The following is a 14133-nucleotide window of genomic DNA, read 5'->3' as shown; positions in this document are numbered from 1 at the left end:
ATATTGCAAAAATGGAAATGAGGATTTTTCTTCTGTCTAAAATAGCTACATTTGAAAGAAATAAAGCATACCCATGACTCTAGGCAAAGACACTTTGAGACATAAACACCTTTAGGAAAGTGCTTCACTCATCAGTCTCAGAAGAATAACATCAGGTAATCTTTCTGAGTAACCCCAGCTCCTCACAGCCTAGATGTTTTATAAGAACCTAGAGAAAAATCTATTAACTCCCTTGCATTCCTGGTATTATCTAGATCAAGCCCCTTTGTAAGTTAATTTCCAATCTGGGGTAGAGCTGGAGCAGAAAAATAACATGGCAAAAGTTGACCAGCCTTCTCACTAAGACAATGCTCAACTTGAAAGGAACAGTGGACATCATCTGACTTTCTCCTGCTTCAAAGATGAAGAAGTGGGGGTACCAATTTTGCATGACTTGGCCCCAGGTCTATCTATTGGTTGAAGTTTTTTTAAAGATAGCACTGCTCCATATTTTCCACGGACAACTCATTTGCCTATTGAGGCTAAGGTCAAAGCTACAGTGTATTGGTAGGAAAAGAAAATATCTGTCTATCAAACTGCATAAATCTCTGTCGATAGATCACCAAATGTGTGTAATGCGAATACATTATATATTTTCTCCCCCTTATAGTAAGAGAGACATGCAGCTGTATTTGTAACTTCAGAAAGCAGTGTGTCTCTGGGGGCCGGGTTTCAGTGATTTATTTCTTGTGAAACTCAAAGGTCTTTCGGGTAACTTTGGAGGAAGAGGAGCCTACGCTTGCACACATTTTTCTTTTCCTACGTGTGCCTTTCACTGTTCCTCAAGGTGACTAATAAGACATCTCTAGCCGGAGTCATGAAGTGTTTTCTGCTTGAGAGAGAACAGGGATGTTTAGAGTTCTCCAAGGCATTTAGAAACCAATACTGAATGGCTGGGAGTTAACTGTTTCTGACAGTGATTCAGAGAATATTTAGTTTCCTAGAAAAGAGGGTGCTCATTTTTTTTCTAAGCAATCACTTGGAAACACATATTTGTTCCCATTCCTTTGGCACTGCACATAGCTCTGCTCAAAAGTCCTTGACGAATGACTGAAGACATATTTTTAAAATCCATGACATCTAGGAATAGAAGAATGTCTATGCGTTTTGATTTTAGATGAGGTTCAAAAGCACTCTGTCAAGAATCCTTTATTTATATAACTTTATATAATTGTTATATATTTTATTTTGTATTATTTAAAAGTTATATAACTACCTTTTCAATTATATCTACTTTTAAACAAATTAACAAAATAAAATCTACACAGGGACTGAAGTTTTTTTTCCTTCCTTTTTTTGTTCCTTCCTTCCTTTCTTTACTCATTTCTCCCTTTCTTAATAAAGCTTATTTTTTAGAGCAGTTTTAGATTCACAGCAAAATTGAATGGCAGACACAGAGGTATCTCTGCTTCCACATATGCGCAGCTTCCCACACTATCTGAGTCCTGCACCAGAGTGGCTCACGAGACTCTAACCACCGACAAAAACAAATTGTGTACTAGTTCATTCATTGCTTTCTTTTTCATTGAACTTCCACTTTTGGAGTCATTTCCCCCGTTATTCAATGCGACAGTTTTGCATGTTGTACCAAATCAAGAGAGAAGGAAAAGAAGAAATGGGTTACTGGATTTTCCAAAGGAGACTCTGCCTTCAACTAAGGAAAAGAAATAACAGGAATACTCTATGAATAAATAAAAGTTAATTTTTAATTTTAAAAAAAGTAGTAAACTTTGGCTTATACCCGTCTTGCTGGAGTGAACAGATAAAGGTCATTCTATACATCCTTCCTAAAGTTAGAGAACATAAATGAAATCAGAAGAAAGTAGTAGGAAATGTTCCAAAGAGAAAACTAAACTAAAACTAACTCTCTTTTCTGCTGTGGGGAGGACATTTTAAAAGTTGAAAAGGGGACTTGTGATTCTGAATTCTTTGACTGAAATTACCTTCCTAATTGTCCTGGGTTTTAGAAATTTTTAGTTATGGGACTTACCACATTTTTCTCATTTAATTCCCTCCAACATGGTTTGAGGGACTATTTTCTTTCAAGTGTTCTGCACACAACTCTATTGTGTAGATATGATGTGCAGTGAGAAAAGGGAAAATAAACCCAATTCTCTCTTGGCAGATTTTTGATGCTTTTTAATTCTAACCTTCCTGCATCTAACAATTTATGATTTGTTAGAGATATAGCTTACTTCACAAATATATTTTATTGCTGTTACCATCTTCTCTATTACAAAACATCCTATTTCACATGAGCTGCTGAGTCACCTGTTCTTAACTAAGAGAAGAAAGCCATAAAATCGATTTTAAAATGTGCTTGAAGGGAAAAAAGTCAAATGGTACAGGAAAAATCATCAGGGTATATATAATAGCTTGAGAGTCTGTCCATTCCCACCTTTCTTCAAACAAATGAAATACTACTACCACGATACGAAATCAATAGCCCCAAATTAATTGCATTTCCATACATCCACACAAATTCTCAGAAAAAATTAAGAATATAATCTCATTTAAGGTAGCATCAAAATAAATGCTTAGGAACAAATTTAGTTAAAAAGGGAAATATCTATTGATATTGAAAACTATAAGACATTGATAGAAGACATGGAAGAAGATACAAACAAATGGAAAGCTAATCTGTGCTCATCAATTAAAAGAATTAATATTGTTAAAATGTCCATACTAGCCAAGGTGATCTACAGATTCAATGGTATTTTTCACAGAAATAAAAAAAATTCCTAAAAACTATAGATCCAAACAGCCAAATAAACCTTTAGAAAGAAGAACAAAACTGGAGACATCACCCTTCCTGATTTCAAACTATATTACAAAGCTATGGTGACCAACATAGTATGGTATGGGCATAAAATATAAATCAATGGTATAGAATAGGGAGTTCAGAAATAAGCCCATGCATATATGGTCAATTAATTTGTGACAAAGGAGCCAAGAATATACAGGGTGGGACAAAATTAGGTTTAGAGTTGTTCATATGAAAAATAATACAATCACTAATAAATAATACAAAATAAACTGTATTTTGTATATTCACAATTGTAAACCTGCTTTTGCTTCCAACCTGTACAATATAAAGAGAATACTCTTTTTAATAAATGGTGCTGAGGAAACTAAATTGTCACATAAAAAAATAAAACCAGACCCCTATCTTACACCAAACACAAAAACAACTCATAAAGGATTAAGGCCTTAAATTTAAGACCTGATGCTATAAAACTCCTAAAAGAATATATAAGGGTAAGCTCCTTGACCTTGGTCTTAGCAGTGGTTATTTAGATTTGACACTAAATGTAAAGGCACCAAAAGCAACAATAAGCAAATGAGGAACCACACCAAATTTCAAAGCTCCAATACAGCAAAGGAAACCATGAACAAAACGAAAAAGCAATGTAAGGGGTGGTAGAAAATATTTGGAAACCATTTATCTGATAAGGGGTGAATATTCAAAATATATTTAAAAACTCATAAGAACTTGTATGCATGCATATTAGCATAACCAATGGACACAGACACCAGGGGGGTGAGGGCATGTGGGGGAGTGGGGGGCAATGGGGTATAAGGACACATATGTAATACCTTAATCAATAAAGAAAAAAAAAACCAAAACAAAACTACAAAACTACCAATTGTTAAAAGACAAAACAAACAACAAAACTCATAAAACTCAAAAGCAAAAATAATCCATTCAATAATATTTAAAAAGTGGGCAGAGGCACTGAATGGACATTTTCCAAAGAAGTCACACAAACAGGCAACCGGTACATGACAAGGTGCTTGGCATCACTAATCATCAGGGAGATGCAAATCACAACCACAATGAGATATCACTTCACACCTTTTAGAATGGGTCTCATCCGAAAGACAAAAGATGACACATGTTGGTGATGGTGCACTGCTGGTGGGCATGTAAACTGGTATAGATACTATGGAAAACAGTATGGCGTTTCCTAAAAAATTAAAAATAGAACTACCAGTGGACCCAGCAATCCCACCTCTGGAAATAATTTATCCAATGGAAACAAATATCTATCTCATAGAGATGTCTGCACTCCCATGTTCATCATAGCATCATTCACAATTGCCAAGATGTAAAATCAAGCTAAGTGTCCATCAATGGGTGAATGAATAAAGAAGATGTGGTACTATATGTACAACGAATTTTTATTCAGCCTTGAGAAAGAAGGATGCACTGCCCTTTGTGACAACATAGATGACCATGAGTATATTGTGCTAAATAAAATTCCTAGCACCCATCAAAGCATCTCTTTCCTGAACCATTGAACCTTTGCTTCCCACCACTCCTTATATTGTCAGTTAAGTGTACTGTGGAAAGAGATCCTAGAGAATCAGTCCAAAAGCACAAAGTAGGATCCAAAGGATTGACTATGTTGGAAAAAAATTCTCCTACCCAGGTCATGGGTAAATCAATCTTTCTAAGAGATAAGAACATCAAAATGCTACACCTTTGACAAGAGACCCCATGGTAGTATTCATTGGTTCCCATTAAAAAACAAAAACCAAAACCAGAGGAAATGCATTATACTGACTTTTTCCTGTTCCGAAACCTCGGTCCACTGACAGCGTTGGGAATGGCACAGGCCGGAGTGTGAACTGTGGGTGTGGGTATCCACACGTGGGAGATGGAAGGATTCCTGGGTACTGGGCACTTTCTAGGGTTGGCACAGGAATGGCACTCACGACAGCTGCAACACAAAGATATTAATTTTTTAATCCTATGTATTCACATGACTGACAATGGAAGTGGCTATATTTTCACATCATTAAATCCATTCATGCTCTTCACAAATCATGTAGGTTCTTTACTTACCTCTTTCCATGAACTCCTTCACTAATAATTTTAGAAAAGACAACCCACTCCTCCAGCATCTGACTACTAAGAAGCATTATCCTGAAGTTTAAAACTTCCAGGGTTTCAAACAAAGGCATGATTAATCAAGCCACCATAGGACCACCCTAAGGCTCCCTGGGTTTTGTTTAACTTTGTTTTCTTATTTTTTCTCATAAGCCAGAACAATGGCATTAAAAATGCTGGGTTGTTCAGAAACTGAATCTATTGTATAAAGTGGGCTGAAGAAATGAGAATTTTCTGTTAATTCTGTGAAAGAATTTAACGCTTTTGAGAGATATTCTGGAAACTAAGGCTCTAAGAGTCAGAAACCCAAACCTGCACGGGGTCTATTTACTGTACTGTTGCCTCATGTTGTCACCTCAAGCTCTGAATTGCTCTGTGACTATAAAAACAAACCTTCTCTTTTTCCTAGAGTCTTACTCTATGCGAATGGTGGCCCTAACATGACTAGCAATTTATTTTTATTATTTAAAAAATTATAATATAAGGCATGTATATGATTTTAAACATATATATCTTTGAAGTTCCTTTGTCACATAAATTCTTTGTTATCTCCGAGCTCTGTGTTGGTGAAGCTTTATTCAACAAAAGGAAATGACTTCAACATATCATCAAAGTTGATTTTAAAGTAAACATTTAAGCTTTTTGATAAATAAAATAGGCCTTTTGCAACTGATGTGATTGATAAGGCCCTAGATAACTGTGCTGATCAAACTGTAAATATGCATCTTGGCAGGGTTGTGATTTCATGCAGTCATGTGGCAGATATTTAGCAAGCACTAATTCTGTGCTAGGTATTGAGCCATACAGTGTGTGAATATGAAGATGAATTAGGTAATTTGTTCCCTCTCATGTACTTCACAACCTGTTAGAGGAGGGACGATTTGGATTTGATTACCTAAGAAGATGGGGCAGAGCTTGTATACCATAATTAATGCCACAAAAGTGGTACAAAAGTGCTATTCAAATATGAGAAAAGAAATGATCATTTCTGAACGAGGTAATCAGAAAAGAGAGAATGTATGAGATCTGGAATCAGTATCTGCTCTGGTCTTTGAAAGATGCACAGAACTTTGTTAGGTAGCATTAGGCACTGGGCCATTCCAAAAGGAAAAACGTGTTCAGAAGGAAAAGCAAATAAAAGGCAATGGATATTAGTGGACTGGCAATTAGTCTAGCTCAGTAAGAGACTAGGGTATGCATAACAGAGAAGGGCAGAGCCACAGGAACCTAGGAATGAAGACTCAAACCTGATATGCTGAGGAGTTTGTACTTGTTTATCTTGGTAGACACTGGGGAGCCATTGGGGAGATGTATGGAATGGAATGTCATGTTTAAGTCGTTTTAGGAAGAAATCTGGTAAGAGGGATGCAAAAGAGTCTGGAAGACACACTAGAGATAGGAAGAGTAATTATGAAGCTGTTTGGACAGTTCAGGTGTGAGGCCATAATGAATAGAATAGAAATATGACTCTTGGGAATGGGAAGGTAGCCAGGGATTCAAAAGCTATTGTGGAAGGAAAGTCAATGGGAATAGGAACTTACTGGATGCGAAAGTTATATGTGGGACAGAAAGGCGCACAAAGATTCTGAAACACAATGATTTTGAAAAAGAAAGCTAAGTTAGATTGGCACTGATAGAACTCAGTGACAAGAGGAAAGTGACTGGAGGGAGAAAAAATAGGGGCAGCTACATGTACACAGTCTCTCTGTGTAGTGAAATGAATGGGAAAAAAAAGAACAATGGCTTCACAGAATGTGACAGCTGGGAGCATAATGATTAGAGTGTAGAGCTCTGAAGCCAGACCTCTGTGTCCAAAGACTGGCTCTGACACTTACTCACTGTGTGAAGGCAAGCCATGTCCTTAAACTCTCCAAACCTCTGTTTGCTTATCAGTGAAACAGGAATAATAATACTGGCTACCCCATGAGTTGAACACTTGGCATTCGTTATAAATTCCATATATGTTTTTGCACTTACTATGGTACAATGAGAGATATGATGTACAGAGGAGATAAGATGTATAGCAAGTAGAAATAACCATTAATTCATTCTCTTGAGTGAATTGTATCAATTGTGTGCCTACCATGTTCCAGGCTCTGTTCTGATGATTGAGGATACAAAGTAATCAAAACAGGCAAAATCTCTGCTTGCATATAAATTGCATTAAGATATGGAAAACAAATAATAAATAAACACAAACATGGAAGTAGGATGGTGATACACAATAAAGGAAAATGAAGCAGAATGAACAGAGACGCTATGTTAGGCAATGGTCAGGGAAGTCCTGTTTGTGGTAGTGGCAGTTGAATACAGACTTGAACGATATGAGGGAATAACCATATAAATCTCTACGAAAAGAGATTCCAAGCAAAGAGAACAGCAAGTGAAAAACCCCTGAGTTGGAATGTGCATTATTGTCCAAAAAAACAAAGAAGAGGACTCTGTGGCTGAAATGGATTACAGACAGGAGCAGCAGGAGATGAAGTGAGGGATAAGGCCAGAGGGTGGATCACATGGTACCTTGTAAGACATGGTAAAAACATTGGATTTTGTTCTATATGTGATGGAAGTCAAGAGGGGTAACACAAGGAATAACTTTTAAGTTTGTATATTGAAAGGCTAATGAGAAGTCAACTTACTGTAGGCTCAAGAGCTAAAGGGAAGAAAGTAGTTACAAGTTTATAGCTATAGTCTGTTATCTTTAATAGATAGTGGTGTGTAGGATATGGGCAGAGCAGTGAAAATGGAAAGCAGTGGTCAGATTTGGGACAAGTTTTGAAAGCAAGAACTAAAGATTAAATTTGGAGTGTGAGAAAATCAAAATGAAACTAAAGTTGAATTAGAGTAAATGAATCAATAGTGGCACCATGTATTGAATGGAGAAAATAGTAGGAGGATTGAGTTTGGAGTTGGGGAGGGGAATTATGGAAGAGCAAGGTTTTCATTTTGAACATAGATGGCTTGCTTATTAGCTAGCCATTTGGAGATGGTGAGTGAGCATTTGTATAGAAGTTGATGTGGATTCTGGGAAGAGATTAAGCTGGTGATGACATTTGGGATTCATGCGCATTTACGTGGCATTAAGGCCATTGGTACTAGATCATCTGAGAAGCTAGTGTAGGTAGACAAGAGAAGCTTGAAGACCAAGCCCTGGCGTATACTCTGACTCTTGGGAGTGGGAAGAAGAGGGGGAACAAGTGAAGGATACTGAGAAGGAGCAGCCAGTGGGATAGGAAGGACAGCAGGAGCATTTAGTATACTACAACTCAACTCAAAACATATTTCAGAACAAAGAGTGAGAAGCTGTGTCCAATTTTCCTGAGCATCTGAGAATTGATCATTTGATCAATGTGGAAATTATTGATAACCTTGGCAACCATGGTTTCAATGGAGAGGGACTGGAAACAAAGGCTTTAAAATGAATAAGGAAGATTAAAAGAGGACAAAAGGAAGTATAGACAACTTTAAAGGAGTTTTAAAGCAAGGAGGGGAGTGGAGCTTCAGGTGGAGGGAAAAGTGTTATCAAGGGAGGGTGTTATGTAAAACAGGAATTGTGAGACAATATTTGTATGCTTATTGGAGTTATCATTTGGAGGAGAAACTGATGCTACAGAAAAGGGAGGGAGGAGGACAGAAGAGTCCCTAAGTGGGTAAGAAAGGGATATCCACAAGAGAAAGAACCAGCCTTAGGTAAAAGTACAAATAGATTGACTCAATTTGATGGAAATATAGGGATAGGATTTCTGAATGCTTCTCTTTTCTTACTGAAATAAGAACCAAGGAAATAGGTATTGGGAGTCTGAAAAGTGAGAACAGATATAAGACATTCATCTTACAAAGTGAGACAGTGAATGACTACAGAAATGCAGTGGCATTTCCAAATAGATGGCAACTCACCTTGGATTTGTGGCCATAAATACCCAGTAAGCAGGGTATGGTTTGTTTTTTTTTCTAAAGTCAGCTATTAGGGTATGTGGTAAGAGTTGGCAGAGAAGCTGATTTAACCAGGGTTGTGTTTTTTTCAGGTGACATAATCGGGAAGGAGGACCAAAGGAGATGAGGGTGTTTGCAAAGGACTAAAAATAATAAATGATGATGGATTAGAAACCGAGTTTGGATGAAAATGAGGACATGAGGTGATGAGGAACACTGGAAACATGGCAGAGTTAATGGATTGGAGGTCACAGTGAAATTGAAGAATTGTTGGCAAGGGGGAAATCAAATAAGTGAGCAAGAAAGTAATAAGGTGCTGGAAAAACAGATGATAGAAACTGACATTTTGTAGGGGGTGTGATTATTGCTTTAGTGTGTGACATGGAATTGATATGCTGCAGTGGGAGAGAACCAATATCATTGCAGGTAACATAAGGGAACTAACAGTCTAGGGCACTGGATGGATTGTCTGCATGGGTATTGTAATTACCAAGATTGATCATAGAGGTAATTGAAAGGAAGGGGTCCCCAGATACTAATATCTTCAATAAATATGGGAGTATGACAGAAAACTTCAACAAGAAGGGGATAGTGAATGAGTATCTCTCAATACTTGCTTCAAGGGTGCTAGATTATTTAAGTTTAAAAACTGTACTTATTACATAATTTAAAAAAACCTATGAAGGTGATCATTAGAATAAGTTCAATAACATTGACATAAATTTCAACTCTTCTTGTGTCAATATATATATATATATGTATATATATATGTATATATATATATATATTTACAATTTCTTAAGTATGTAGCGGGTTGTTTGCCAGAACATTTCATTGTATATAACAAATGCAATAACAGAGTGAAAATTCTGACTTCTAATTATAAATAATATGATTTTAGTCATTCTTCATTAAGTCCATTTACCCAGAAAGATCAGAGAAAACGTTAATCACTTTTTGATAATTGATATAGAAAAGATACAAGAAGAAACCACTTCATTTCCTCGGTGTGGCACCATCTTGACTCACCAGGATTGTTGGACTGGGCATCCATAGGAATCATGAGTTTTGCCCGGGTGGCTCGGCGTGCAGCCAGTGACCTCTCCAGAGTGGACATGGAGCTCCCTGCTTCTTCAGTGTCCTGACCTAAAAGAAAAACAATACTCCTGAGAGACATACTTTCTTCAACGAGTCAACTCTCTATATCATTTCTAGCCAGACACACCAATGCCTTTTTCATTTTAATGTATTAAGTTGTAACATCTAATGTCTTGTGACCCAAGCAATATACCCTCACTAATAAAATTCACCTTAACCTCATTACGCAGAAAATAACACAGCCAGGAAAAGAGATAAATAAGAGGAATAGGTAAATGTGTGTCTGAAACGGACTGTCCCACTCTAATCACTCAATCTCACTCCATGATACTAGAGTTTTAAAGAACAAATTATGACCTCAGCCTTCAGAGCCAAGAGTCTAGCTGGCCACAAGGAGGAATCTTCAAGTGTCACACTGTAGTGCTTAAGAGAATAAAATGCATTTAATAACTGAATGTGACAGCAAAGTTAGAGACTCTGCGTGAGATATTATTTAAGGTCTAGAAAAGGAATACTCAAAAACTTATCATTGAAAATCAGTAACTGAAGTCCTTGTTAAACAGTCCAAAGCTGAGAAAATCTAGTTATTCCGTTACACATTTAAACAACTAAAATATTTTTATTTGGTTTAAAAACCACAGCTACTCATTCTACAAACATATCATGAGTAGATGAAGAGATTTTCTGATGAGAGCACTTGTTAATTATTCAACTCCCCATAAGCATTTCAAAAACATGAGGGCCCACAGAAAGTGAAATACCTTACCACCAACTCTCTAGATTTCTTAGTTATACCTGGACACAGATTGTTCTGTATCATTTTATTAAACACTGGGGGATTTCTTAAGATCACTTTGTACACCTACAGAGCCTTCAAATAGACTTCATCGAACTAGGCTAGTGATCATATCACATGATTGCATGGGGATGAGAGTTGATCTTCATGGTAATCAAGGCAAAGAAACAGAATTGTCAATGTTTTCATATTTCAAGTGTCCTTGATGTGATTTTTTAAAGCAAGGAATTGACAGCAAATTTATAATCAACTTCCAATTACCCACAGACACAGGGAACTAAGAAGTGTACAATAGCTTCAGCTTTTATTGCCTTGACAAACGTTTTGTTCAAGATTTAACAAAAAGCCGTCAATTCATTGAAGCTTCACATTTCAATGTTTCCCAATGGTATCACCTCCTACCTCTTAGAAGTTTCAAATAGCATGGCAATCATAAAAAGCAGGCAACAGGATGATGGGATAGAAAGTAAACCAGGTTAATCAACCACATGTATATCAGATTGTTTGAACTATCGGTAAATAACTGCGAATTAGAGGGAAGGTTACCTCCACAAAGAGGGAGTGGAGAACACGCTGTGGGGTTCTTTTTCTGACGGCAGAGGGGAGAATTACCTGAATGAGAGGTGCTTTTGCTCCCCACTTGGGTTTCTGACTGGCTGTGACTGACTGGTGTGAGCTCTTGGCAACTTTGGATGGGGGTGTCCCTCCCGGTAGGGTCGGTGCCTGATGGCTTCTCGATGTTTTTCATCTCCATCTCCTCATGATGGATCCAAAGATCAGGGGGCCGCAGGTCCTTCTGGCTGCCCTTCCTTTTGCCAACACTGTGGGTGGCCCGTTTCCTATGGAGCAGAATTAGAAGGCAAATGTGAGTGCCTCGCCTCAATGGCCCTCTCTCTTCTCTGTCAATTCAAGTTAGAAGCCGGGGAAGGAAACAGAAGCACTCCTGGGAGGAAACCTGTGAAAGCCAGGAATTGGCAGGCTTGTGTTGGCCGCCTTTCCCCCTTTCCCAGGAGCGTCACCACGTGGCAGGAGATGTGGTGCTGAATCCCCAGGGTCTCGGGGGCCTGCCAGGGAGCACCTCCCTTCAGCTTCCCCAGCTGCAAATCCGAGCCCACGCTGACAATGGCTTCGATGGAGCCATATGCCAGTCTTTGGAGCAAGGCATAAGGTAACTGACTGCAGCATCTGCTTAGGAGATGAAGGAACTGCTTGGAAAAGGCAAATAGAAATAAAAAGGCCAGAGTCTGTGCCAACAGCCAAGGTAGAAGCTTAGAAGGAGGTCCACACCTCCGCTGTGTAATTTAACGTGCAATCGGGAAGTTTGCTCTTTGTGGACAAAAGATCACATGGGGACGTTCTTAAGAGAAGAAAACACTTTCCCCTTAGGGCCACTGAGTGTCTGGATTCAAACTCAGTAAGACCCTTCCTTCTGAAAAGAGAAGAACACCCTTGGGAGTGTGATTCAGATGCCTCTTACTTGACTCAATAAGAATTTTGGCCCAGCCGGCATGGCTCAGTGGTTGAGCATCAACCTATGAACTGGGAGGTCACGGTTTGATTCCCAGTCAGGGCACATGCCCAGGTTGAGGGCTCAATCCCCAGTGTGCATTTTGCATGAGGCAGCCAATCGATGATTCTCTTTCATCATTCATGTTTCTCTCTCTCTCCCCCTTCCTCTTTGAAATAAAAAAAAATATTTAAAAAAAAGAATTTTGCAATCATAAGTTTATTTTTTCAGTGGCCGTCTCTCCTTGGGCCTAGTGAGATTCAAATATTCTCTGCATGCTAAGAAAAGTAGTATGATGCTCATGCTAGCCATTCTCTGCAGCAGGGGTGAGTAAACGATGGCCTGGAGGCAGATCTGCCCACTGCCTGCTCTTGTAAATAAAGTTTTATTGGAATCCTGCAGAGCTCATTCACTTTGCAGTATCGTGTTGAATAGGTGCAACAAAGACCACAGGTCCCGCAAAGCCTGAAATATTTACTATTGGGCCTTTTTTCAGAGAGTTTTCAACCTCTGTTCTACAGCTTTATATTTTTTAAAAATCTCCACTTGTAGGTTCTCCTACTTTTAAAATAATAATATCTCTTCATAAGGCAAACTTCAGACAGTTAAAATCTAACTTTGGTCACAAGCCCAGAGAAGTACCTCCTTTTCACATTCTTCACTCGCAGGGCTTTGCAAGAATAACTGTTTTTATCATTGCTAAACAGGTCAGACAAACCACTCTCAGGGAAAACTCTTTGTAATCTTGCAAGTCCACGGAGAGTGGCTCTGTTTTCCCAACTACTGAATAAGATGCTTGCCCGTATTAGGTAATTAATAAATGTTTAATGGGGTGATTGGTTACATTTTCCTTAATAGTCTTTCCTTTGTCTTTCTTGAAGCTTGCTGATGAGTGTAAAACACAAAGAACCCCAGACTTAATATCTACCTAGTAGTTTATGAGAAAAACAAGGCAGCATTTCCTGTTCTAATATTCCGCCCCCCCCCCGCCCCCCCGCCAAGGCACCTGCATTTTGCTGACTTCCTAGCATCAAGGTCATACCGACTCTAGACAATTCCCCCTTCTTGACTAGGTGTCAAGAACTCTGCTAAGTACTAGAAATGAAAAGATAGATGAGACATTGGGAGCTTAATAAATGTAGGAAGAATGGCATGGCTCCTGGGAATTTCTGCGTTCGTGGACTAAGGAGCCTGCACTGGGACATGGTAGGTAGGAAAGCTGAAAAAGCAGAGGGGGCCAAGTCACAGGAGGCTGTGCCTTCAATAGAAACATTTTTAATGATAATAGTAAGTCTGTGGGGACCTGCAGAAAGAGTTATAGCTCAGGACTCAATATTAATCAGATGTTACTTTGTATGATGCAGATCACATACTCAGCACATAGCAATTACTTGAATTAAATAATAAGAATTTTTATTATTGACAAAAGTATTTCTTAAGATTTTTAAAAATTGAGTTTTAGAGAGAGAGGAAAGGAGATAGAGAGAAAAATATCAATGTGAGAGTGAAACATCCACTGGGGATCGAGTCAGCAACTGGGGCACGTGCCCTGACTGGGAATTGAATCGGCAACCCTTGGGTGCAAGGAACAACAACCAAATAACTGAGGTACACGGGTCAGGGCTTAAAAATATTTTTTGCTAGGTTCTTCTTTGATTCTTTATTGGCTCACCCTGCATATAACCGATTATTATAAAAGGAGTTTCTTTTCTTTTCACTTTTAATCGGTATGCTGGGGAAATGAATGGGTAAGAACCAACATTGATTGAGTATACATTTTACTTGAATGTGCCCTTCAAAGTCCTACATGACTACTATCATTTCAGAGGTCCTTTTGCCACATTATAATGAATTAGTAAGTTCAAG

At 38.3% G+C, this 14133-nt stretch overlaps 1 protein-coding gene across 2 annotated transcripts in view; it reads right to left on the bottom strand.

The window, feature by feature from the left end:
* Positions 1-14133, bottom strand: part of DCC (DCC netrin 1 receptor) — a 937052-nt gene that overhangs the window by 34485 nt on the left and 888434 nt on the right. For both annotated transcript variants that reach the window (XM_070421174.1, XM_070421175.1), the window contains exons 24-26: positions 11373-11599; positions 9896-10012; positions 4608-4763 (exon numbers count right to left, since the gene is read on the bottom strand). In XM_070421174.1, coding sequence (XP_070277275.1) covers positions 4608-4763; positions 9896-10012; positions 11373-11599 — 500 coding nt within the window. The remainder of the gene's footprint in view (positions 1-4607; positions 4764-9895; positions 10013-11372; positions 11600-14133) is intronic.

The sequence above is a fragment of the Myotis yumanensis genome, unplaced genomic scaffold (genome assembly GCF_028538775.1).
Source record: "Myotis yumanensis isolate MYYU_CA2020_CCGP unplaced genomic scaffold, mMyoYum1.0.hap1 SCAF_7, whole genome shotgun sequence".
NCBI lineage: Eukaryota > Metazoa > Chordata > Mammalia > Chiroptera > Vespertilionidae > Myotis > Myotis yumanensis.
The sequence above is the reverse complement of the archived record's forward strand: the minus strand, read 5'-3'. Positions and strand labels throughout refer to the sequence as shown.